The sequence below is a fragment of the Colletotrichum destructivum genome, chromosome 4, assembly GCF_034447905.1.
Source record: "Colletotrichum destructivum chromosome 4, complete sequence".
In the NCBI taxonomy this organism is placed as follows: domain Eukaryota; kingdom Fungi; phylum Ascomycota; class Sordariomycetes; order Glomerellales; family Glomerellaceae; genus Colletotrichum; species Colletotrichum destructivum.
The window spans coordinates 2,685,298-2,711,016 of NC_085899.1; the positions used below are offsets into that span (position 1 = coordinate 2,685,298).

At 54.6% G+C, this 25,719-nt stretch overlaps 8 protein-coding genes across 8 annotated transcripts; 7 read left to right on the top strand and 1 right to left on the bottom strand.

Moving 5' to 3' along the window:
* Positions 1–110: 110 nt before the first annotated feature.
* CDEST_06719 (Putative protein transport protein SEC31) lies at positions 111–4,453 on the top strand. Its single transcript, XM_062922878.1, has 3 exons — positions 111–604; positions 664–4,180; positions 4,233–4,453. The coding sequence occupies exons 1-3, from the start codon at positions 396–398 to the stop codon at positions 4,275–4,277; spliced, it is 3,771 nt and encodes a 1,256-aa protein (XP_062778929.1). The 5' UTR covers positions 111–395; the 3' UTR covers positions 4,278–4,453.
* Positions 4,454–4,771: 318 nt separating this feature from the next.
* CDEST_06720 (Putative GET complex subunit Get2/sif1 protein) lies at positions 4,772–6,283 on the top strand. Its single transcript, XM_062922879.1, has 2 exons — positions 4,772–4,958; positions 5,064–6,283. The coding sequence occupies exons 1-2, from the start codon at positions 4,811–4,813 to the stop codon at positions 5,975–5,977; spliced, it is 1,062 nt and encodes a 353-aa protein (XP_062778930.1). The 5' UTR covers positions 4,772–4,810; the 3' UTR covers positions 5,978–6,283.
* Positions 6,284–6,424: 141 nt separating this feature from the next.
* CDEST_06721 (Putative YbiA-like superfamily protein) lies at positions 6,425–7,039 on the top strand (the record flags this gene model as incomplete). Its single annotated transcript, XM_062922880.1, has 1 exon — positions 6,425–7,039. The coding sequence occupies one exon, from the start codon at positions 6,425–6,427 to the stop codon at positions 7,037–7,039; it is 615 nt and encodes a 204-aa protein (XP_062778931.1).
* Positions 7,040–7,898: 859 nt separating this feature from the next.
* CDEST_06722 (uncharacterized protein) lies at positions 7,899–8,222 on the top strand (the record flags this gene model as incomplete). Its single annotated transcript, XM_062922881.1, has 1 exon — positions 7,899–8,222. The coding sequence occupies one exon, from the start codon at positions 7,899–7,901 to the stop codon at positions 8,220–8,222; it is 324 nt and encodes a 107-aa protein (XP_062778932.1).
* Positions 8,223–10,309: 2,087 nt separating this feature from the next.
* On the top strand, positions 10,310–11,824 carry CDEST_06723 (Putative afumC-like glycosyltransferase, nucleotide-diphospho-sugar transferase). Its single transcript, XM_062922882.1, has one exon. It carries the CDS (start codon positions 10,522–10,524, stop codon positions 11,725–11,727), a length of 1,206 nt encoding a protein of 401 aa, XP_062778933.1. The 5' UTR covers positions 10,310–10,521; the 3' UTR covers positions 11,728–11,824.
* Positions 11,825–13,485: 1,661 nt separating this feature from the next.
* Positions 13,486–13,862, top strand: CDEST_06724 (uncharacterized protein; the record flags this gene model as incomplete). The annotated part of the gene is made up of 1 exon (XM_062922883.1): positions 13,486–13,862. The coding sequence occupies exon 1, from the start codon at positions 13,596–13,598 to the stop codon at positions 13,860–13,862; it is 267 nt and encodes an 88-aa protein (XP_062778934.1). The 5' UTR covers positions 13,486–13,595.
* A 1,789-nt stretch (positions 13,863–15,651) lies between these two features.
* On the bottom strand, positions 15,652–19,654 carry CDEST_06725 (Putative myc-type, basic helix-loop-helix (bHLH) domain-containing protein). Its single transcript, XM_062922884.1, has 2 exons — positions 18,134–19,654; positions 15,652–18,077 (listed from the first exon to the last, which is right to left on the bottom strand). Exons 1-2 carry the CDS (start codon positions 18,198–18,200, stop codon positions 16,690–16,692), a joined length of 1,455 nt encoding a protein of 484 aa, XP_062778935.1. The 5' UTR covers positions 18,201–19,654; the 3' UTR covers positions 15,652–16,689.
* An 896-nt stretch (positions 19,655–20,550) lies between these two features.
* Positions 20,551–24,753, top strand: CDEST_06726 (Putative transmembrane protein). The gene is made up of 6 exons (XM_062922885.1): positions 20,551–21,947; positions 22,116–22,397; positions 22,481–22,855; positions 23,207–23,268; positions 23,337–23,595; positions 23,651–24,753. The coding sequence occupies exons 3-6, from the start codon at positions 22,526–22,528 to the stop codon at positions 24,494–24,496; spliced, it is 1,497 nt and encodes a 498-aa protein (XP_062778936.1). The 5' UTR covers positions 20,551–21,947; positions 22,116–22,397; positions 22,481–22,525; the 3' UTR covers positions 24,497–24,753.
* Positions 24,754–25,719: the final 966 nt, after the last annotated feature.

The following is a 25,719-nucleotide window of genomic DNA, read 5'->3' on the forward strand; positions in this document are numbered from 1 at the left end:
TGCACGTGATGCCACTTCAGTGCCAATTGTCTAGTGCACGGTCCAGTATTCTTGCTGGGGGCGTGGATTGGCAGTTTACCTTAGGCCTCGAGCTCGAACTTGGATGTGGGCTGCAATCTGGCATCATATTTCCCCAGGTGCCAGCGTGCATTGTACACTGCCTACCAATCCAAACAACTAACAGCCACCTTCCCCCCAAAAGCTTGGCTGTCTTTTTCCAACTCCAAAGAATCTGGCACTTCTCGCCGGATCTTTTGTCTCCATCTTCCCCTATCAATGCCATTTTACAACCACGTTTGAGTTGTCTTGACTGGCCGACCTTCCCTTTTATAGCAGAACCGCCCCTCCTCCCTCCCTCCGAGTGCAGTCCTGGGGACTGAGTGATTCTTGTAATCATGGTTCGCCTTCGCGAGATCCCGAGGACCGCGGCCTTCGCCTGGTCCCCCGACCCGTCAAAGCCACTTTTGATTACTGGTACCAGAGCTGGAGCTGTCGATGCCGACTTCTCTGATGAGACCAAGCTGGAGCTGTGGGACCTGAACCTTGACAACCAAGACCAAGGCCTCGAGCTGCAGCCCATAGCTAGCATCAGCACCGACTCGAGGTAGGCTTCGCCGCTGCTGCCACGCTACCAATTCGGACGTACCCGCTCACGGCCCTTAGATTCTATGACCTTGCCTGGGGACCTCCCGACTCCGACCATCCCAGGGGCATCATCGCCGGTGCTCTGGAGAATGGCTCTCTCGACCTCTGGGACGCCGAGAAGCTCATCGACGGCGCCGAAGACGCATTCATGTCCCGAACAACGAAGCACACCGGTGCAATCAAGTCCCTCCAGTTTAACCCCCTCCGACCTCAAATCCTCGCAACCGCTGGCGCGAAGGGAGAACTGTTCATTTACGACGTCAACGATGTCGAGAACCCGTTCCGTCTCGGGACCGCCGCCGCCCGCGCAGATGATCTGGAATGCGTCGCATGGAACCGCAAGGTTGCCCACATTCTGGCCACCGGTGGATCTGGTGGCTTCGTCACCGTCTGGGACTTGAAGACCAAGAAGGCGTCTTTGACGTTGAACAACAACAGGAAACCCGTCAGCGCCATCGCCTGGGACCCCAACAACTCGACCAAGCTCCTCACCGCCACGTACGACGATACGGCTCCTGTCATCTTCCTTTGGGATCTCAGAAACTCCAATGCGCCGGAGAGGACGCTCCAGGGACACGAACAGGGCATTCTGTCCCTGTCTTGGTGTCAGCAGGACAGTGACTTGCTGCTTTCGTGTGGCAAGGACAACAGAACCCTCATCTGGAACCCTCAGACGGGCGACCGTTACGGAGAGTTCCCTGAAGTCACAAACTGGACCTTCCTCACTCGGTTCAACCCTTCCAACCCCAACCTCTCCGCGACCGCTGGGTTCGATGGCAAGATCACCATTCAGACACTCCAGAACACCAACCCCTCAAACACTCAGGCCGCCACCACGAACAACCTGGACGGCGAGGATTTCTTCACGAGCGCTCAGACGCAGCCTCAGGGAGCATCTTTCTCCCTGACTAAGGCGCCCAAGTGGCTCGAGCGCCCCATTGGAGCTTCGTTTGGATTCGGCGGAAAGCTCGTCATCTTTAAGCAAAATGCCCAGCAAAGGTCTACCAAGCTTTCCATCTCCCAGTTTTCCGTCGACTCGTCCATCGGCCCCGCGACGGAAAAGTTCGAGGAAGCTCTGCAATCGGGTGACGTTGTCAGCCTTTGCGAATCTCGTAAGGAGCAAGCCAAGAGCGAGGAGGAAAAGGCAGACTGGCTTGTCATGGAGACGCTTACGGCCGAGAACCCGCGCAAGCGCATTATTGAGTACCTCGGCTTTAATGAGGAGGAGATTACCAACGGAGTCTCAAGCAAGGACGAAGACAAGACAGAGGATACTTCAGATGAGAAGAAGGAGACCAAGGAGGGAGAGAAGTCCGACAACCTGTGGGGCGAGGGTGATGGCGAAGGCGAAGAAGACTTCCTGTCCAACCTGTCGGCGAACAAGGGGGCGAAGACGGACAGTCCCTTCCACTTGCTCGCGGATACTGACACCACAGTGGAGAAGTCCATCACCAAGGCGTTGATGCTCGGAAACTTTGCTAAGGCCACGGAGATCTCCCTCAAGGAGGAGCGCTGGGCAGATGCTTTCCTCATCGCTAACTGTGGTGGCCAGGAGCTGGTGGATAAGGTACAGTCTGCCTACCTCGCCAGCAAAGACGGTGTTCCCAGCTACGTCCGGCTCCTTGGCTCTGTCATCACTAAGAATTTATGGGATGTGGTCTACAACGCCGATCTTGAGAACTGGAAGGAGAGTATGGCCATCTTGTGCACGTTCTCAGACCCCAAAGAGTTCCCCGATCTCTGCGAGGCTCTTGGAGATCGCATTCTCGAGAGCGGCTCCCGTAAGGATGCATCCTTCTGCTTCCTTGTTGGGTCGAAGCTCGAGAAGGTTGTCTCCATCTGGATCACGGAACTCGAGGAGGCAGAGCAAGCCGGCGTGCAGGAGCCCAGTGACGACTCGACATTCTCCGTCCATGCACGTTCGCTGCAGCACTTCATTGAGAAGGTCACCATCTTCCGCCAAGTCACTAAATTCCAAGACTCCGGAAAGGATCAGAGTGCCGACTGGAAGCTGTCAGCTCTGTACGAGAAGTACACGGAGTACGCCGACATCATTGCCGCTCATGGTCAACTGGCTGTGGCACAGAAGTACTTGGATCTGCTGCCCAAGGACTACCCCCAGGCCGAGTTGGCGCGAAGCCGCTTGGGACGTGCAACCCAGAAGGGCGCGGTCGCTCAGGCTGCGGTCAAGACGGTTTCTGGCCGCAGGCCTGGTCAACCTCCTGTCGTTAGCAACCAGCGGGCCACTCCGGCCTACCAGCCTACGGTCCCCACTCAGACTCCTGGTAGTTCCAACCCGTACGCGCCGGCAGCCCCGTCTCTCGTTACCCCACCTGCGCCGGCAGCTCCGTCAAACCCCTACGGTCCGGCCACCCCGGCCATCGGTGGTTACACGCCTGCTGCCACCCAGGCTCCTTATGCCCCGACCCAAGGCTATCAGCCTCCGGCAGCCCAGCCCTACCAAGCGCCCTCGGGCTATGGGCCACCTCCCAACAACTTCGGCGCCGTGCCGCCGCCTCCCCGTAACTCTACGCCTACCTCCACTTTCCGCCCGAAGGAGAGTTGGAATGACGTTCCGTTGGTTGCCAGAGCACCTCCTTCCAGGAAGACGACTCCTAGTGTTGCTGCCATCACTTCACCCTTCCCTAACCAGGGCAGCCAGCCGGGTCCTCCTCAAAGCCCTTACGGACGCACTGGCTCGACTCCTCCCCCGCCTCCTCCTAAGGGCCCGGCACCGGCCCGTGTTACGTCTCCCCTGGCCGGGCCTCCTCAAACTTTCCAGGGGCCGCCGAGACCGACATCGGCTGCCTCAAATGCGTACGCCCCTCCGCCGCCCCAGCCTGGCGCAGCTCCTTCTATGGCGCCGCCTCCCATGCCTCGCACCGCGTCGCCGTACAACCCTGCTCCATCAAGCGCACCCCCGTCCAACCGCTACGCGCCTGCTCCTTCCGCTCAGTCGCAGGCCAGCCAGCCGCCTCTGGGCTCCTCTATGCCTCCTCCGGGGAGCCAGCCGCCGCCAAGGAACCCCTACGCGCCGCCGCCCCAGTCAAACACGCCACAGAACCAGTATCCGCCTCAGTCGTACGGGGCTCCCTCCGCCGGTGCACCGCCGCCCGCCGCAACCTCGAGACCTCCTACCGGACCTCCTCCCTCTAGCGGGCCGCCACCTGCAGGCAGAGCTCAGCCTACCCCTCCCCCCCCAAAGGCAGCAGCCGCTCCGCCCAAGCCCAAGCACCCTGCTGGTGACAGGTCTCACATCCCAGCTCATGCCCAGCGCTTGGTTGACGTTCTCAGCTCGGACATGCAACGTGTAGCCTCCCGGGCGCCTTCTTCCTTTGCCGCCCAGGTCAAGGACACACAGAAGCGTCTCAACCTCCTGTTCGACCACCTCAACAACGAGGAATTGGTCAAGCCCGATACGATCGACCAGCTTTGTGCGTTGGGTGAGGCCATCGAGCAGAAGAACTACGAGGTGGCCCACAGGATCCAGGTCGAGATCCAGCGGGACAAGACGGACGAGTGCGGCAACTGGATGGTAAGTACATGCCCAGATGGTTGCCTGAATAACAACAACTAACATTTTTCAGGTTGGTGTGAAGCGGCTGATCAGCATGAGCAAGGCCACTCCATAAGCGCTTTGCGAAAGGACGGGAGAAGGAAGTTGTGGGATATGAGCAGTTGATGATAGCCGGTTGCGCTTTTTTTACGTACACACTAGAGCTTAAAATTAAAATGGATTGCTTGAGAAGTTGCTTCATGCTCGTAACACACAGAGAAGTGTAAGGTTTGAAGGTAGATGATGGCTTCGACTAGGGCATTCGATGAATTTGGGTGTCTTGTTAGTACTAGTCTTCGAAAGCGAAATATTTCACAATAAACAAAGACAAACGGCACGGACAACTTGTTGAACACAATGCCCACTCTGGGGTTTTTCGGTAAGGTAAAGATGCTCTGTACATAGTGAATGACATGACCTACCTCGTCGAATGGACAATGCTTCTGCAGTGGTGTCCCTTGCGTGGCGTCGTGTGGTTTGGGAAGAGCTCGGAGCTGGCCCCTTCTCCGATAAGATAAGCGGGCGGGCTAATCCAACCCAACATCATCCACAAAACGTCACACACCTCACCAACCAACCTATCTCCCCACCAGTCAACAACCACATACGATGACGGAAGCAACACCAGACGATGCGGCCGCTCAGCGCGCGGCAGAGCAAGCTCGCCTTCGCAAGGCGAAGCGCGAAGCGAAAATCCGTGCGGGCGGCGCGTCGAGATTGAACAAGATCACCGGTCTCGGCGGGGGATTCCAGCGAGGTACGACCCAACCCCTATGCTGTCAGCTGCGGCTTGCGAAGAGTCGCATTTTTACCATGTGTAACCAAGGCTTGAAAGATGAAAAGTGGCTGACCCTCAACTCAGATGATCCCGCACCGACTCCCCCTTCGACCACATCCTCTCCAGCTCCCTCGGCCACCTCAGCCCTCCCCAAGCCCAACGTGAGCGCCGAACATGCCGACCCCGAAGAGATCGATATCTCGCAGCACTACTACGAGCCAGCCTCGACTCCCCGTCCCTCCGCCACAGGCCCTCCCCTTGATCCCAACGCCATGACCGAGGACCAGCTCCGCCAGATGATGCTCGGCTTCGACAGACCCGGTCCCGGCGGCGCAGGTGGAACCCCGCCCATGAACCCTTTTGCGGGTCCTGGCGGTATGGGAGCGGGCGGTGTGCCCGGCGGCGAGGATGACCCCTTGATGAAGATGCTCTCGCAGATGATGGCAGGCGGTGGCGGCCCTGGTGGGATGCCCGGCTTCCCTGGCGCCGGCGGTGCACAAGGTGGCTTCCCTGCCGGGTTCCCTGGTATGCCCGGCATGCCCGGCATGCAAACCCCCGAGCAGGCCAAAGCCTCTTCGTCCGCCTACCTCTGGCGCATTCTCCACGCCGTCTTCGCCATCTCCCTCGGCTTGTACATCGCCCTGACGACGACCTTCTCCGGCAGCAAGCTCGAGCGCGAGCGCACGGCGCTGGCGTACAATTACCCCGTCGGCAGCGATGAGTCGGTCACGGACGTCAACAGCATGGAGAAGGGCCGCGAGGTTTTCTTCTGGATCTTTGCGACCACCGAGGCGATTCTTCTCACGACGCGCTTCTTCATTGAGCGCGGACGCGCGCCGCCAGCAGGCATGTTGTGGACCGTTGTTGGATTCCTGCCGGGCAGCATCAAGACTTATGCCGAGACGGTGTTACGCTACGGGCAGATTTTCGCCACGGTCAGGAGTGATATCCTTGTTTGCGTGTTCGTCTTAGGTATTGCCTCATGGGTGCGCGGTTGATGGGGGTGGCGTTTGCTGCGTAGGGCCGTAGTATCGCGATAGGGACATGCAGCCACATTCCTATCCTTCTCTGGCCGCGTTGCGATTTATCCAGCCAATCCGTCTTGCAATCAATGGGACCCAATGGATTCACAGTTGCAATATTAGAGCGAGAATGCCGTGGTTGCTCCAAACTTTAAAGGTTGGCGGCCCCTTTAGTGTAAATTTGATTCGAGTCGTCGCTACCGCTTTGGCTCAGCGCCACCCTGAGTAAGTCAGCAAGCATGAGATATACATGTAGTGACAACATCGTTGCATTCTCCGGAAGGGGAAAGAAGAGAAGGAAGCCCATCACATCGCATCAAGTCATTCGTTCACCTCCTCCACTGCTCAACTAACCACGTATGAGAGATGCCATCACACTCCAAAAACATCACAATCAATAAGACCTCTCCGACCAGAGCCACAATGTCCTCCTCCAGCTCCAAACAGCAAGACGCACTACAAACCCAACCAGACCAGCATATTCCAGACGGCGACCCCCTATTCTTCTTCATGCCTAACGAAGAATGGGGCGAGTTTTGCCAGTGGTACAAATCCACTTTCACCGTCCCCGTAGCCGAGATAGCCGCCCTCGTGGGCCACGCTGTCGACGGCCCGGACCCCGACGTGAGCATCACCTTCAACTGCGCCGAGCAGTTCATGATGTACTGCAAGGCGGCGCGCTTCCACGACGCGGAGCGGCAGGCCCGCGTCCTCGCGACGAGCTCGCCCAAGGAGCAAAAGGCGCTCGGCAGGGCGACGGTGGGCTTCACCCACGAGAGCTGGGACCAGGTCAAGAGCGCCGTCGTCGTCGCCGGCAGTATCGCCAAGTTCGGGCAGAATCCGCACCTGGGCAGGAAGCTCCTGTCTACGGGGGGCAGGATGCTGTGCGAGGCCGCCTCGAGGGACCGGGTCTGGGGGATCGGGTACACGGCGAAGCAAGCCATGTCTCACCGGCGGCACTGGGGGGAAAACCTCCTGGGCAAGGCGCTGATGGCGGCGAGAGACCATCTCAGGGCCGAAGAGGAGAGCAAGTCTTGACCGTGGGAGATGTGGGGGTACCGGGGTGCGGATAACTCTAGGCGGACGGAGAGAGGGGGGGGGACATAAGGAGGGACGATGGTGCGACTAGGTGGCGTGGAATATCCTCATAAGCAGAATTAATTGTACACGCATATCCGACACTCCCTGGATATTTACCCAGCTGAAAGAGCTCGTCTGTGTGTGGTCTATTGGGTGGCGATCGTAACGTGCTCTGCCCCGTTTTCCACATGCAGGAACAACCTAACTTGCCTTGAGAACGGCAGCAGATTGAAGAGCCTACATCGGAGATCCGTAAGAAATACATATGCAGCATCTGCAACTCTTTGCATTGGAAGGACCGTGGCGTCGGTGACGGCATTTCAACGTGGCATGGTCTTGTTATGCTTCAACACATCCCTTGTTCTCGCGGGGACAGTTGCCAAATGTAGCCCGACTTGCAGCACAAGGTGCTGCATATGCACACACTCAACTCACTAAGCTGTCTCAAGCCCGGCAGTCAAGCTCTAATAATCAAAACATTTATCCCTCCGAGTCACCAGAAACGTGTTGGTCGATAAGGCAGTAAAATAAGTGCTAATAATGAACCAGCCAAGGAAAAACACATCACGAACCTCGAGCCCAACCAATACTCCGGCCCCCCCTTAATCACCTCCATATTACAATATTCGTTCATTGCTTTGCGTCTTCGACGCGAAAACTGTCCCAATGACCAATCATAGCCACGATGAATTGTAGCCCATCCGCCTCGTTTTTCAACTTCTGACCTTGCGAAGCTGTTTTCCAGAAAAACGACCGTGGTATTGCGGGTTGCGCCTTTCCGTGCACTGCACTTGGTACATTGGTGTTGGTACTTGGCATGCTGCCATGCTCTCATGTCATTGAAAGTAGTACCGAAGAAAAGCGTTATCGACCAGGGCACGGGAAGCAAACTCGATTGGTCTGGCTGCAACAGACGAAGGCGATAAGCAATCAGGTTCTCGATTCTTACGCAGTGTCTCCGACAGACGAGCGGAGGCAAAGACGCGAGGGGTATCTATCAAGGGCGGCGCCCATCTACGACCTGATGACGTTGTTGACGTCGATTGCTGAAAGGAGTTTACGCTCCAAAACAACACATTGTCGACGGTGGCCCAGGAAATTAAGAGCACTGAGCTTGGGAGTCATAAATACATTTACCTGAGCATCATCCCAACACTCAGCTGGCTGCACAAGCTTCCGCAGGCTGACGCTGTCATTGAACTGGCACGGAAGCACGTCAAGCGACATGAGCAGCTGCGGCATTGGCAAGAGACTAGCGATACGTACTTGTGTCTCTTCCAAACAGCCACAAGTTTCCAAGAGGAAGTCTCTTTGCAGCCAAGACTACAACCGTCGTCTTGAAATTTCTCTAGCGAATCGCTGCAACCATCAACCAAGGGAAGCTCAACTTGAGGAGCAGTCTGAAACCGGCCGGCTCAAGCGGCTATAAAGAACACGTGAGAAAGAGTTACAATACTTTTATGGGGAGGAATTGTCATGGATTGATGAGGAGATGCCTGAACTGAATCCTGCAGACGAGAATCCCACAACATTTGCTACAACACACTATCAAGATTCAGCAAATTGTTTTGGGAAGGCAACTGTGGGAAACACGACTCTGCAGAGTGGTGGGTTCCTCCTGAGTTCAACTTTACAAACCTACATTATGCCGTGCTACCTAACTTTGATCGCAAAGAGACTGATGAGATTCGCACAAGCATTGATCATGAAGCTAATTTGAAAGGAAAGGATTTTCGAGAATGGACACCATTCAACTATGCTGCAGCTAGAGGTAGAGGTTTAGAGGAAGTTGTTGATGAGCTGTTGGAGCTTGGAGCAGATACAGGTTTCTTCAACCTTCTTAAATGAACGCCATTACGTTGCGCTTGTCAGTACAAGCATAGAGATATTGTACTCAATCTTCTCCGAAGAGGCAGAGAAATCAATGCGCAAGGGAGGGAGGGGATGGGGCCACTGCACTGTGTCGCTATAGAAGACACAAGGGGAAGCAAATGTTGAAATCCTGGTTTCATCTGGAAAGACACCATTACTATGGGCTGCATTCATACGAAATAGAGATGTTGTCACCTATCTGTGGGATGGCACAAATAAGAAATTGCGAGACAACAGTGGCAGGACTGCCTTACATCTAGCAGTTTGGGGATGAAACAAGGTTGTGGTAAGATTCCTTCCTCAGAGTCAATCCATGATTGAAACCCAAAGACCGTCTGGGGCGGACACCGCTGCACTTAGCCGCTGGAAAAGGATATAAGAGCATCTTAAGGATGCTTGTTGCTGAGCCAGGCTGCAAAAGGAGGATAAGAACAAAAAAGGTTGGACAGCGCTACACTTGGCTGCTTGTAATGGAGGCCCTTAATCAGGAAGCTAAGGCCCAGGTTGATTAATCATAGCGCAGAATATGCAACAGAAGGTAGGAGCTGGCCATGGACCTATTTTGATGACATACAGATAACCTATAACTGATTTTCACATACAAAATTACTTTAAAACAATACAGACAGTTTGAGCAAAAGGATAAGAAGTGGAAAGGCGCGTCCAGTGTAACAGTCTGCAGTGCAGCTGCCCTCACACAGAAAAGAACATCAACCCGCTCTTCAACTGCTAGAGAATATAAAGAACCAGTTATTTCCATCAATATGAGCATTGAAGGCTCTTGGAAGATCCTGTGAGTCTATTTTCTAGTAGCCAACGAACGAAGCACGGCGTTGAGAAACGGCCCCACATCGCCGAGTGCAATCCCCACAATCCCCGAGGGCTGCCCGGGACCCAAGGCCGACAGTCCTGATTGGGCAAGTAGTCGGCCTTGCGCCCGCTTGCTGTTCGACAAACAAACACCATCACAGTATCAGGCTTACATAACCAGCCCGACTTGACGTGACTCTTCATGGTTCACATCTCCATTGCCCCCCCCTCTTCGGTGTGCGCTATACCACCACAGAACCGCATTTTCCGTGGTGCTCATGTCGCTCAATTGCAGGTTGATATCAACTGGGGAGCGACGAACGGTATCCTGTATGGATGAAAGTCGATTAGGTAGGTAGAGACTGATAATCAGATGCATCGGAGAAAACGCCGCTGGGCCAATTAGAATCTAGCTGGTTACCCGTGCTAGAGAAATGTGCCCTGTGTGTGAGTCGAGATGATTCATCGCCGCTAGACCAAAACAGGGCGTACGGAGACGAAATAATTTGTTTACTCGTTCCTTCAGGCTTTCAGACCATCGAGTTGTTGATTGCATTCAGATGTTGCAGCAACAGTGACGTGCTACTGCTATGGGTCATGTTGTATGCATCATGAGGCTCCTTACTGATCAAAACCGTCTGTAGGCGCTTAACCCCTCAAGCAGTAGGTATATAATACAGCATTCCCTTGCCCTCAGTCACACTCAAAATCCCTAATAGAACTGCATCAGAGCCCCGTCCAATCTCTCACGCTCAATTATGCTTCATTTCACAATTCCAGATGGGGCAACCGGCCTGCGGGAAGTGCCACGGTCCCAGCTCGACCTCAGAACCGACGCAGAAATCATCTCCGAGCTCAGCACCTTCCGCCCCGTCACCTCCGAAAAGAACGTCTGGGCATTCTGGGATAAGGGCCTCGACGCCGTGTACCCCAGCTACAAATGCACCGTTTTGAACTGGGTGCGCAAACTGGGTCCCGAATGGACTGTCCGGCTGCTCGACCTCGTTGACGGCTCCCCAAACAACATCTACAACTTCATCAGCAAAGATTGGTTGCCCGACTGCCTCGTCAATATGACCATGGACGGAGCTCACAAGGCCCAGCATGCGTCGGACCTCATCCGGCTGCCGCTACTCTTCGAGCACGGTGGCGTATGGATGGACGTCGGTAACATGCTGCATACCCATCTCGACGACCTCTTTTGGAACGCCCTTTCGGACCCTGAATCTTCTTACGAAATTGGTCTGTGGATCATCACCGGCCAGATTAGGAAGACGTGGGGCAGCTTCGGCAACTTTATGCTCGCTGCCAGAAAGGGCTCCATCTTCATCAAGAACTGGCATTACGGCTTCAAGGAACTTTGGAAGGGCCATAACAACGAACGCGGCTTCCACAAGCATCCTCTGATTCAGGAGATTGGCGTCGCCGACGGTATGGCTGACTGGAACTTCGAGGAGAAGGTCTTGGAGATGAGCGACTACGTGGCCCAGATGCTCATAGGCGACCGTACCAGGAACCTCCTCGATGTGGAGACAGGTTGGAACGGACGCGAGTTTTACGAGACAAAGGCTTTCATGGTAGAAGGCATCAGCAACGGCATCCTCGGCGCGATGAAGACGGACTACGACGGGGCGAAACAAATTGACATCTTCACGACGAGACTAGACGAGCCAGACGACATCAGGAGGAAGGCCGCCGAGGATTTCGTGATTGACATGCTGGAGAACAGCCATATGTACAAAGTGTACCACAACTCGGCCGGCGGGCTGCCTGCGCTGGGAGACTTGATCAAGAAGGAGGGTCTTCGAGATGCGGATCACAGACCGGGGACCTTTGGGGAGCTTTACAGATATGGAACAGTGCATTGGCGGTCTACAAGACAAGTGGAGCAACTTACGCCGCCTCCCAGTGAGGAGAAGCTGATTCGAGCTACTCCAACAACGTCTTCGACAGCAAGGAGCTAGACGTATATAATGGTCGTGTCTTTGATAGAATTTTCACACGGAATTAGAGGTATCTTTAGCCTTTGAATCAAACAAAATAGAGAGTTGGCCGACTTCTTCAAGCTATGTCACGTCTGTTTTACGTTTTGGACGTCATCCAAGAGTGGCTATCCGCCAACCTTGATTGTCTTTAATATGATGTTTCCTTGAAAAGAAGAAATCCTTTAGCAAATTGTTGAAAGGAATGCAGAGATGCGGTCATTGAAAACCTCCTCCTCCTCCTCCTCCTCCTCCTCCTCCTCTTCCTCCTCCTCGGAAACAAGGCTTTCTCAAGTTGCTCCTATGTCAGGGACATGAGAGGATTTCTTCTTGGAGAGGAATGGAAGCCAAACAACCCCTTTCATAGACTTGTCTCCCTCACCTACCTCCTGAAGGCATGTAATGAAAACTAGACGGAATGAAGATGTTCGCCTTTGTATTTTTCGGGATGTCAAAGAATCCCAAATACCTAGGTGAGTAGAAAAGACAACAACACTAAAGACCACCATAACTGGTCCTTGTCCGCCTTTTACAATTCGGCGGATTTCTGTAGAAATGCAACTCGCATACCGTCTTTTTTGGTGTGCTCCAACCAAGGCTTTTTGAAGGCATGTCAAAAAACATTTCTGCAATGGCAGCAACAACCTCACAAAGCCTCGTTTGACAGTGAAGCTTCGATCTGGAATCAAGACGCGCCTTCCCGTCAAGCCTGTGGAAGCTGCAGCTACGGAGCCTACTACCTTCCTTCCTCTTCTTCAAACGGATGGCAGATAAATTTGCGCTGCCTGCCTCTCTCTTCTTGCCATTCCTGGGCTTCCTTGCTTTCCCTGAGGTATCACCACAACGAACACGCCTCAAGAGACCAAGGACGAATAGCAACCACCAGCATCACCACCACCACCATGCGGTTCTCCTACGTGATTCTCGCTGCACTTGGGCTGGGAACCACTGGTCTTGCTGGTGGTCCCAGACCAAATCTTCGACTTGTCAACTCAGATAACCCTATGAGCATGAGGGGAACTGACACTTGCAGCGTCCCTGGAATAGGGGTTGGCGAGAATGTTGCAGCGATTCATATCAGCAAGACAGCGACTGTAGTAGATAGGATAACAGATGGGATAACAGATAGAGTGAGAGATGGAGTGAGAGATAGGGAGTGGGATGAAGCTTGCACAAACTACAGTCATTACAGTCGCGCCAACGCAGAAAATGACTATTCTTATCAACTTAAAAGCTTGTGGGTTCTGATCCTAAGCAACGAAAGTTCCTATCCTCGCAGTAGAAGCTGTTTTGACTACATCTCTCTAGCTGGCATATTGTATATCCCATAATACTCAAGGAAATAACAGTCAGCGAACACGTGAGAATATAATCCGGTCTCTACCATTCCGGCAACTCTGGCTCCAACACCATAAAATGTGCTTGGTCTCTTGGTCCGATGTGACGTCAAACCCATCGGGGTTCAGCGACCAGTGGGCGTTCATGTTCCAGCCTGGCTTTTGTTTGTTTACTTCGAATCCTGAATGACGTATAAGAAAGACTTGAGTCCATATCTTTCCCACTCATATATGGAGCAGTATGAACAAGACCATACATGTAAAGTCTTGCCTCGGAAAACCCTCTCGTCGTCTTGTGGTGGCCCTGCATCATGACACGACGAGGACATGTTGCCACCGAGGTTCCCAGAAAATGACATACCACCGCCACGGCTATCTTCCCCAAGGCAATAGCAACGTCTTGGATCCAGTGGTAGAAGAAGTTGGCTGCAATCGCCGCGAATATGAGGACAAAACACGTCCCCATACTTTTGCCTAAAGGCTCTGAGCTTAGTCTTCAGAAACGTATCCGTGATGGCTGAGGAGTCTGTCGTCGAAAACACGGGCAATGCCCAGGAGAGAAAAGCCGTCCGTCTACCGTTTAGGAAATTATCATACACGGACAAAGTCGGATACTTCAAGTACCGACAGGCACCATTGATGGTATCGACAGAGGCATTGATCTCCTCACATTGTGAACACTTTTCGATCGTGACACTCCGCCAGTCCTCGGCTTTCGGCAAGTCCTTCATTGCCGCAGCAATCTTTAGCCACATGGAAGACAGCGATATCTTCATGTGAGGGCAGAGTTGGATATAGGAAGTAGCGCTGATGCATTGACATGTCGAGGCTGACTCCATTCGTTGCGTGTGGGAGAATTCCACCCTTGTGTGATTCTCCTTGCAAATAGAGCAGGCAAGGGTTTTCTCTCTCCCGAGCGCCTGCAAGCGCTTGCGCCGATCTGGTCGCAACCTTTCCGCCAAACAGGGGGAACAAAAGCCGTTTTCTCTCGCGCGGCGAACCGTTTCCTCATCCAAGTGATGCCTGAGGTCGTTGATGTCGTCAAACGTCTTGTCTTCGTAGAGGCGCCGGAACGTAATCGAAACTTGCCGCAGTATGTGGAGATCAGCTGCCGTCAAGCACTGCATTATTTGAAGCAGTATCTCGTCGGGAAGATTCAAAATGCGGCTTTGCTGAAGGTTCCTCTCAAAGTTGATTTCCCAAGAACAGGCGCCTGCTCGCCGGGTTGAAACGAGTTGAAAGCCTTGCGGGGACACCGTAGATTGCCCGGCTTCTGTGAGATCCCTTGCTCGGGGAGACAAAACGGCGAGTTCGTTCCTGTTTTCCGAGCCTTCTAGTCAGGTCGTTTGCGGTTGGGTTGCTGCTTTGCGCTCGCCCTCGCCACGCGGGAAGAATATGTGGTCGATACCGGCCACAAGCCCGACACAGATCGCAAGGGCGGCACACATAGCAAAGACCATACAAAAAGCCAAGGAGGTGCCGAACAAAAGATCATAAAGGAATTGGTCCATTCTCAAAGCTTTGTCTGTTTGGATCGACGGGTTTCGTTGCCGGAAGGTGAGTGTTGAGTATGGGGATTCGGGATCTGTCGAGAAGAGGTGACACAGAAGGATGGATGGGAACTGATGGCTGAATCTTTGCTTTATTTCTCCTTCCACTCCAACTGGTAGAAATGACGTTCTTATATACCTAGGTAAGTCCAGGGATCACAGCGTGCCCCTGGGACATCCTAACTCTATCTTTTGACTTCATCTGGCACTTCCCACGATGCCTTCAAACCTTCCATCCAGGATTCTCGCACCTCTAGAGCCGCAGTAGGAAACCCAGAAAACAACGTGACCCATGTAGTCTCCTAGCTGTCCGGGTAGGTAGTCCCACGTTCCACACACCGAGACATGTTCTCGCGGAACTTTGAGGGATCAAGAACCCGGAAGTTTCCTCGTACCGTAGTTTGCTCACCTCCGTTCGCCCACGCGCCCGCAAAAGGGTCCCACACCCCCATTCCCCGATGTCGCCGATCCCGCCACCGGTGCCGCCGCGCCCACGGCGTCCGCGCCGTTCTAGTCACCGTTCTCTCACTCGCCATCCACCACGGAACAGACACCGCACTAGACCAGCACGACACACTACTAGCACCCAACTCGTTCAGCCCCTCCCCTCCTTCACCGACGGGCACTAGCCAGTATTCCACACCCAAAAATAAAATAAAAAACCGCCTATCATATATACCTTCGTTGCTAGCTGCAAAAAGGCCGACCAGCCCCGGCCGACCGGTCGGCCAGCCATCCATCCAATCCCACTAAAACCGCCCTCGGCCCAGCCCAGATTGCGCAAAGGAAACGATCCGATTCTGTCCGGCAGCCCATCAAAGTCCACTACCGCTCGGTCCCTCCGTTCTCACGCTCGCAAAGAGTCTCTTCGCCCTCGCCTTACCTTATCTCTTGCCAACCGGAGCCCGTTTGAAACTGTCCTCCCGGCTCCGTCACCGCCGGCCGCTCAGATCTCCATTCGCCCGCCCCTCTTTCTCACCCCGCAACCCCCCCCCCCCCCCCATCAGAATCTCTCTCCCGAATGCAGTCTTCTCTGGAGGGGCGGCCGCCAGCTTACCACCCCCCCAGCCCTCACATCCCTCTTATTCCATCATCTTCACAAGCACTGGCTGCGCATTTTACGAGAGACAAGGGTGGGTGGGGAGGAGGCAGCGGCATATCGACCAACTAGGACATCCGTAGAACAGGGTGAACCGCCCTAGCACCCAGGCATGCAGCATTCATCTCCGAGAAAATATCGCGATTTGAACAGGCACGGGATCGAGTGAAACAATGTGCCATCGGCAAGCGCCGCCGTAATCTGAGTAAAGGTGAAGGTGAAGGGTGGGAGTATGTACTATCATCTATGTGACAGCACGCGCAGAAGTGCAGACGTGATCGACGTCGGGGAAAAAAAAAAAAGAGGAACCTGTGGGGTGCATCCGCACCACGCGAGCTGAGCTTTCACATGTCAAAACACAGCTGTTGACTCCGAGGGACCCAAAGCTTGCCTGGGCGCAACCAACCCTTGCAGATTTCTTGTGTGTCAGTCGCCAGGGAGCGAAAGTTGAGATGGCAGATCAGCCCAACAGTTGAATGGGACCGTGAAGAGGACTGACAGATTCTCCTCGACTACCTAATCATCGATATCTGAATCATTAATTGGAGAGTTGGAAATGAAGTAAGTGCTTTGGTATAGCACAGATGTTTGAAAATGAAAATGTGAAGGGTATCAACTACAAGAGCCTTCCCTACTAAAATGGAAAGAGACAAGTCGGGGTAAATCTGGGTAAATCTGGTCCCGCATGTAAATCATCGTCGCCTCCCGTACACGGCCCCCAGCAAGACCGGGACACTCATAATGCACTCTTATCATCATCCAGCTTGCTATTCTCCCAGCTTCCTCTGGTCTTGGTCTTGGTCTTCTCATCTCATCAACTAGCGACCACGTTTCGACGATGCAATGCCGAGACCCGATAACCAGTATTCAGGCTCTGTCTCGAAGCGCACCAAACCGTGCGCCCACTTGTGGCAGTGTTGCGGATTATAGTAGTTCTTCACCTAACCCCGAGAGAGCCCTATTGCGCCCTGAGCTCATCGTTGCCCTTCATTATATCTTCAAGCCATTCGGCCGCCATGGTCAGCATGGTGCTCTTGCTGAACCCACCTCCCTTCAGGCCTGGCACGAGCTCGCAAAGGTCATCGAAGCCTTCCTTAATCAAAGTCCGACGCTTTTGCTCGCTCTTGATATGGTTCTCTCGCTTTTGGGCTTCCGTAAGGTTCTCGCGGGGCGGCTTGGTTCCCGTGCCCGACTTGCGTCTTCGGCTAGCCGTGCCGTTTTCTGCCGGCGGGGTAGCGGATGCAGCCTCGGTCTTGGTCTTCCGTTTTCTCGCCGCCTTTGTAGTAGTGCCATTATCCTCCTCTTCCCCGTCAACGTCCTCCTTCGTGTTCCTGCTCTTCCTCCTCTTTCGTGGCGGGGCATCCGCGTCTTCCTCCTTCTTCAGAACCTCTGATGACTTCCTGCTGTGTCCCTTTCCCAACGCGTGCTCGCCGTTGGGGCTCGACGGGCGAGTGTTGTCCGTGCTTTGACTTGGCTCGAGGCACTCCATGTATCTCAACTGAACCTTGGATAGAGCGTCATATGATTCTTTGGGGTCTGGGACAAAGCTGTTGGTGCGGTTGAACCGGGCGTCTGAGCCCCACTGGACATCGATATTGGGGACCTGACTGGCGCGCTGGGCAGAAACTCTCTCCCCGGGAGCGGGACCAAAAAACATGTCCGCGAAGGTGCTCTCGTGGTCCTCGACAAGACCAGCCTGAGCTACGCTGCCTCGCTCGGCACGCTTGAAATCCTCCATTGGCTGGTGTCTGAGATGACCGACGGGAGGTCCGAGAGAGTGTGGCACATCTCTGCTGTTACTGCTAAACATCGGCCCAGAACCACTCGCGCTGGATCTCGACGACGACCCGTTGTGTAATAACGTGCTGGCAGCTTGAAGAACGTCGGCCGAAGCATGCTGTTCGAGTGACAGGTGCGACTGGGGTTGGTGTTGCTGCTGGTGTTGCTGCTGGTGCTGTTGCTGGTGCTGTTGTTGATGCTGTTGCTGGTGTCGGTGATGATGCTGCTGTTGTGGCGGAGGAGGAGGAGGAGGCGGCATCAGATTCGAACTCATGGACATAATGTCTGAAAAGTCGGCATGGGGCATTGCGTGCCCGGGGGATTCGAGTGATGGCGGTGCTGGCGAATGGCCGTAAGACGTGGTTGACCCCATGAACTGGGGTGGTAGGTCCAGCCACGCATCGCTGAAGTTGAGGCCTTCGCCAAATGATGGCATGTTATAGTGGTCTGCCGTCATGTCCTCAAAAAAGGAGCTAAGGAGTTTCGTTTCATTGTCGGAGAGGAGAGGTGCGCCAGGCGCGGGTTCGGGAGGGTCGAGGAAGAAGTCTTGAGAGGGATCAACGGCATCTGGGAGCAGGTCAGCACATATTTTGCTCCAGCCGGGGAGAGGGGTGTTTGCTCACAGCCGAAGGGCAGATTCGGGTCTGACGGCTGCGTCGAACCCATTCTGGGACGATGTATGGCGAGCATGGGTGCGTCTTGTGGCGAATGGACGACAATCGTCGAATGTGCAGCGTCTGGTAGGGAGAGAGGTAGGGCGACGAGGCTTCGAAGTGCGAGGAGAGAATGAATGCGGGCGACTCGGAGGTGAACAGGCGCATTCCTCTGGGAAAGTCGATATACTAGAGGAGCATGGTAGGCGGGACGGAGCGTGTCTATCAGAAGCGAAGCGAGTTTACAGGAAGAAGAAGCTCGTCGTCTTGCCTGGCCTGGGCTGGGCTGGGCTGGGAGAGGACGTGCGGAGGAGGTGCGGTAGGTAGTCGTCAAGTATCGGCCAGTCGCGCTGGCTGTCTTGTGATTCGGCGGGGTGGCGGAGTGTTGTTGCGGCAGCAGAGACCGTAACGGTGCTGCTTGATGGTAGTAGGAAGAGGTTGGTGGGTGGTTTTTGCCGTCGTTAGATGCGCGCCGCGGCAGAGCAGCAAGAGACCGAAGTGGACGCCTAGAGGCCGAGGTGGGGTGGTGGCTGCGCTTAGGCACAACACCGGGCTTCTGGATGCTAGTGCCAGGAAAGAGGTTCCCTTGATCGTTGGCTCGTCCGAAGAGCGGGGGGTTAGGGATGTTTAAGTGAGGGGAGCGAGAGGATGAATGGCGAGGATGGGGCGTGTTAGAAAGCCCCAACGGGCGTCGTGTAAGGTAAGGCGAGGTAGGTACGGTAAGGTGAGTTGAGGTGAGGTGAGATCGCAGAGGCGAAGTAACGTCCAAAGAAGGCAGGACTGGGGGCAGCGTGCGGGCCTAGGTGTAGTAGCCTAGGTAGAGTAGTAGAGTGACAGCAGCAAGTGTGCCACGTCTCAGTCTCGAGAAAATAGAGAGAGAGAGAGAGCTCGCCGTCGTGGTGGTGGTGGTGGTGGTGGAAGGGTGTCCAAGGTCTACCCCGTACGGCGGACGTTCATGCGGCCCATGCAGGGCGACGAAGAGTGAATATGACCCCTGGGACTTGTTGAAGCGCAAAGGCGGCAGAGTCTGGGCTGTATGACAGAAGGTCGGAAGCCAGGTATGGCGAGCCTGACGAGAACTGGCTTAGAGACGAGACGAAAAGGGATATGGTACGTGTATGTGTATTTGTCGAAGGTGGGATGCGAACCCGGGACCCGTTCGAAGCATTGAATTGCTTCGCAGACAGGACTCTCTGACGGTTATGGACGTGCTGAATGCGTGATGTTGAGGTCCCTCACCCGCGTACGTGCATGTTCAGTCTCAGCAAGCGGAGTCGCATCTGTGTGTCCGCCCTTCTGTATGTATGTATGTACTGAGAGCAGCGGGCAATGATAGGTAAGTAAGCAGCAGACAGACCCCTAGTCACGACTGAAGTTCGTAGCCAGCGGCAAGCTGAGGTGAGTGAGACAGGTTGGGAGTGGACGTGACGGAAGGCGGACGGGGCGCGGCGACGGGGGCAGAGAACGGAGGGCACAAAGACCCCGTGATTGTCAATTGTTTTTAGCTTAGGTGGGAAAATGACGAGCAGTGAATCAAGGCCGACTCGGAAAGAATGAACTAGTCCGGGGGGGGGAGAGAAGGGAGGTGGGGCACCAAACAGCCAAACGGCATATCCCTGTTCTACGCCAGGGGTGGTTGAGAGCCTGCCAGTGCCAGAAGGGGCAGAGAGGTCGCAGGCCGCAGGGCAGGGCAGGAGCGAGAGAGGGAGGGGTTGGCTGGGATGGCAGCATGGTCACCTGCGTCGCCCTGCAAGCCCGTGCAGTTAGCTAGTAGAGCAGCAAGCAGCATCAAACAACTCTCTCTCCTCCCTCTGTGAAATGGACGTCTTTGATTCTTGAAAAATCGAGTCGACCTGATTATCCTACCTTGCCAAAAGGCAATTGATAGGCCCAGATCACAGGTGTCAAGTGAGATGTGGCTGCTTCCTGCCCTTGCCTGCCCCAACATTTGAACCAGGACCCGAAGGCTGGTTGGAGAAGCCTAAGGATCTGAGTCGAGGCCAATCGACATGAGACAAGCTGAGCCATATCGTTGAAACGGTGTTCCGGTGGTGCTGACAAAGATGACCTGCGGGCTTTCGAGTCGTACAAAGGGCGGTCAGCAGACTGGACGGGACCTTGAGGCGTGAAACGAAGCTGGTTGGCCCGAAAGTCCCACCCAAGCCATCTATCTCACTAGTAGATTTCTGTCTTTAAGCGCATAAAGTACACAGACACTTAGCTTGCGGGTTAGTGCCTTAGCTGGTGGTTCACACATCTTCGAGGCCTATCGGGCTTAGCATCCTAACGGGGCATCACATGCCAGCCCGAGCTCAATTTTTTGTCTCCCCAATCTCAATCTCCTTCTCCTGCTGTCTGTCTTTCGCTGTCAGTCATGTTCGAGCGAGTTCCCCCTCGCCCCAGGAATTCCCTGGCACTATCCCGTTCTCGGCTTGGCCTCGCATGTACATTGTACCGGCTGCTCCGCATTGTCGCACCTCCCAAGCTTCCCCCAGCACTTTTCTCACCCTCAGCTTGGGGGAGCTTTCGAGGTTCAGTTCCGCGCCCGATCGACATGCGCTGAGCTGCTGAGCTCGACTGCTCGACTTTGCCTTACCCTTGTCTTTCTCACCTTGTTCTTGCCCCTTATGCTCACTTCTCGGCAAACCCCGTTGCTTCTATCTGTCGCTTGGGACTGTATCTGTAACACTGCTTCGTCCCGTTCGCTGTCTTCCGGCATCTACCTCAATTAGCCCCTGCCGTCTCGACGCCTGCAGCTCTGCCTCGATCCTTTGGGGTCGTGACGGCGGCAACAATCCACACCTCTTCGCTAGCGTCGGGGGATCCCACTAACGCACCTCACAGACATCGAGTGTCCAACCTCCGCTGGGAAGAGAGTAACAGCTGCCAGGTTTAGGGAAACATCCAGACAAAGAAACAAACACAGCCTCGGCCGATGCGAAACGGCTGGCCGTCCCAGCCCGTCTGTGTTCAACGCCCACTCCACCAGTCAGCACTCGACTTCTTCTCTGTCTAAAATCGTCCTCCTTCGAGAAAGCGGGACAAGCGCAGACGTCTTCTCGCATTGATCGATTCTTCAAGCATTCCGCAGTTCGCAGGGACTCGGGCAAGGCATCCCCTGTTTTGGCATCGCCTGCTCTCTGCCGAGCCAACGCAAAACGCCGTTCCCTTCAGGTTTCCTTCACCCAGACAGACTCCAGACTGTGATAGAAGTCTCTTCTTTTAATACCGTCGCACTCGCATGGGTTGCCGTGCCTAACCTCCATCTGGCTTGGCGGTGCTCAGTTTATTACCCTCTTCTTCCTGGTCAATCAACAGCGTGAATCTCGGCGTGACGAACCGGCGGATCGAAACGTTACACTGCGCCCAATCATATTCGATAACTGTCCGGCTGAGGGAGTAGTCTGAGTATCGGTCACGTTTGCCAGACTCGACTTCCTCTCCAGACTCCAGAGTGCTGGAGGATCCAATCGTCACTTTTCAGCTTCGGGCCCAGTCAACCCCCCCCCCCCCCCCCGGTCCCCCAACTGCACCTCCTGCGTAACCTCCGCCATCCTACCCCAGGCTCTCCATCACATCGTAGGACACACCATTTCCCCACATTTTCTTATTTCATTCCCGTCTTCTTCATCTCCCACCACGCAAGGTACGGACACATTATCCTTTCGATATTGGAGCACACTTCTTGCCCTGCCCTAGGCGCTGGAGGGTTGGCAGCGGAGGACCGGCTGTCACGAGACACGAGGCATCCATCGAGCAAACTTGGTTACCTCAGCCCTGCCTGGTAAGACGCGTCGTCCACTAGTTTACGGAGCTCCTTGCGCGCTGATTTGTTGTTGTTGTTGTACACACTCCGTACATGCCCAGTCTCTCCTCTCTCCTGCAGAACGTCTAGTTGCATCCGAGGCATCTAGTCGACTTCAAGTGAAGACTGACCCGGCCAATGCCGAAGCTTGTTCCTCATAACCAAGTGCCAGTCATGATCCCGTTGGTTTCGAAATTTCAGCATGATCGACGTGGACTGGCTGTCTGCTTGCCGCGCCTCTCCCCCATTACCTAAGAAAGCTCATGCATTACTACGTTGTTACGCCTCCCCTGCCTTCATACTCTCCTGGTCGACTCCTTTGCCTAAAGCAACAACCCATGTCTACAGCCACATCTTTATTGTCCAAATTCCCTTCCGTCGAACTCAGTTTGATCAATTAGCCTACAGCTGATCCCCCCTCGCGCCATTGTATGGTTACATCATCGTCATACCCCGAGTGCACAGACTGGTCACTTCCGGGCTCTGTTGCGGATCGCTGATTCTCTGCCCAGGAACCGTTCCCCAGTTCAACTGCCGGCAATTGACGCCGAAGCCTCATGGCTGCTGTCACATCTCTTCGCTCCGCAATGATACCTCGGAGTCAGATGCAAACTCGCCGGAAAAGCATTATCGAGCTGCATGGAATTCCGCCAATCCTACGGCCGCTCCTCCGGGCCTATTTCCTTGGCTATGCTTCCGCCGTTGCCCCGAGGATCCTGACATTGTTGATGCAATACATCACCAGGAAACGCCGCAAAACCTTAACTGAAAATGGGCAGTGCATTGGGTTTGTAACTCAATTGAGGCGAATAGTTCTTGCCGGCCTAGATCCGCAGCGTTTCCCGACTTTTTGCGCCTTGATAGTTGGCGGCAGTACACTGCTAGAGGTATGTCTGCTCGACACCGAGACCGAGTTGAATGTAGCGGGTGTGGGGTACATACTGTGTCTTCACCTGAAACGAATCATTGTCAATTCAGTAGCACCGGCCACAAGGAAGGAAACCTTCCAGTTTAAGCTTGCCATTTGCCCAGTAGCCTCAGAGACAAAATGGTTGTATTGGCTTGCCGGACAGCATCGGTCCCTGACTAGGTACCTACCTAGCCAAAGGACGGTTGCGTCCCATGCATACTGTTCTGCTGTCGTCTCCACTTGTAGTCTCACTGCTACAGCCTGGCTTTCCAACTTCGTTCTATCAGATAACCTTGACTTGCATACAGCCGGTAACACGTTTCAATAGGAGCCTCTGCGTCGATTATTCGAGCGCAACGCGAATGGTCTCGCCGAAGCAACCCGCACAAGGTTGGTGGGCCAGGAAATACCCGTTGCGGTGCTGTTCACAAGCTGTTGGTTACTAACACTGAAACTAGGCTTGCCAGATGGAGCGCCGCATTCATTGCTGCTTGGTTCAGTCTGCAACTTCTGCAGTCCAAGAAAAGCTCGGCTTTTACGGAGAATGTCCCAGTCAAGTCTGACGTCCCTCCAGGAGCTAAACTGAAGGAAGTCCGGTATGCCGGACGGACTCTTGACTTGACCCTTTTCACGTTAACGCGGGCACTCGATGTTATCGTTGGTGAACTATGGGCTCGCAGACGCGCGCGCCGCATTGCGGAGGGGAGCTGGACCAAGGTAAATCGCCAATTCCCTGTCATAGACGAGACCCTTGTTCACTGACCTTGCGCAGGCGGAGCGGATCATCGGCAGATTCACCGACCCGTCTCTGTTTGTTACGTCGTGCGCATTCATCATGTGGGCGTGGTTCTACCACCCCTCTCGGCTGCCCAGCGCCTACAACAAATGGATCAGCTCGGCGGCCAATGTCGATATGCGGCTCATCGAGGCTCTCCAAAAGCTGCGTGCCGGCGAGATGGCCTATGGCCAGAGCGGGCAGGCCGAGCTGCTCCAAAGCATGTGTGAGAAGTACAAGTGGCCGATAGAATGGGGCGACCCGTCAAAGTCTATCCCCATTCCTTGTGAAATGGTGCACATGGGATGCGGCCCCTCGTGCGAGCTTCATGCCATCAGTCGTTTCTATCGATCGTGGAAATGGTCCATGGCTATGTACCTGCCCCTGAGCGTGGCGCTCCTCCTCCGGGGTCCGATCAATAGGAAGAGCGTCTTGCGGACGCTGGTCTCGGCTTCGCGGTCGGCGGCGTTCCTAGGCACGTATATCACGCTCTTCTACTACGGTGTTTGTCTAGCCCGGACGAGGATTGGGCCTCACGTCATTGGCAAGGACCTGGCGGCACGACAGAAGATCGACGCGGGCATATGCGTTCGTGCCGGATGCTGTCTGTGCGGCTGGAGTGTTCTCGTCGAGTCCGTCAGCCGCCGCAAAGACATGGCTCTTTTCGTCGCTCCGCGGGCCATGGCCACGCTATTGCCCAGACGGTACGGCATGGACAAGCAGTGGAGGGAGACGCTGGTTTTTGCCGCCAGCACGGCGGTCGTGTTTACCTGCATTCATGAGAACCAGGCCCGTGTGCGAGGCGTGCTGGGTGGTGTTCTGGGATTGGTATTGCGCAACTAGATAGACAAAAACACTGTCAGAGGCATACGCAAACCGACGTGGCTGCAAACTTTTGGGTATACTGGTAGAGGAAAAGAATGGTTAGAGGGACTTGGATGCAGTATAGAGCGCGGAGAACATGGTCGACCATTGTAGTGCTTTTTTCTACTGTTATACGTTGATTGGGTAGAGTAATCAGGTTTTGGAGCTCTGGACGAATGTAGGTTAGAGGGAGGCGGAAGCTCTAGAGAACGTTTTACACCAAACACGCGTGGTCCATACGGGATTTCCTTTGCTCAGTGTCACGCAAAAAGTGAAACAGGCTGTTTTCAACACCGATCCTTAAACGCCTTCGCCTATGTACGTACGAACGGCGCCTGTCACTTGTCCCATCGCTGCCCTGGCCTGTTTCTTACATCTCTGCGACCACGTCGAAGTTCTGATATACCCAGACCAGCGCAGGGATCGGTTCCCTCGGAATGAGCGAGTTTCACGGTTTTCCAAAGAGAAATTGGGGCGAGAGGCGGGAGCTGGTTGGCGGATTGTGCGGTATTACGACGGGACTGTTCCTATCCAGGTTCCAGTCACTGAGAAGAGACAAAGGTTGTTTTCAGGTCGGTTGCTAGAGTACTCTGATTCAATCCCTATAGGACAAGACTCAAATGGTAGCCAGGTGCAAATTCATACTTGCCATGGACTTTTGTGGCGGAGGCTGGTGGCACTCAAGATTCTTGGATGTAACAATAGAGGAATAAGCATCCTCCTAAAGCTAAAACGCATTTCATTTCATTCCCCTGAAGGAGTCTATACATATTTCAGCCTCCATACTCCTCTTTCAACGCAAGCCCTGAACCCCCCAGTGGCTTCCTCTCGAGCCATCCCTTCTATTTGCATAGAATCCTGCACTGGCGTTGGCGCTCGGCCACCTCGTGGCAATCGCTGGCGCACGACAAAGCCGGCAGCCGCCCATCTTCGGGCCGGACTCCAACACTCGGGTATAGCCGCCCAAGGTGGAGCCACCCGGGAAGTCCGCGCGGCCGCTCAACGGCGACCAACCGCCGGACCGGGGTAGCTTCGAACCCCACCGGTCATTTACCTCAATCCAATCCTTCGGCTTAGCCACCTCCCTCATAATTCAACGACGAACCTTGTCGTGAGCAACAACTGTTGGAATGTCTTGCTTGTCAAAAGAAAGGAAAAGAAAAGAGAAGAAAAAAAAGAGCAAGGAAGAAGAAAAACCGTGC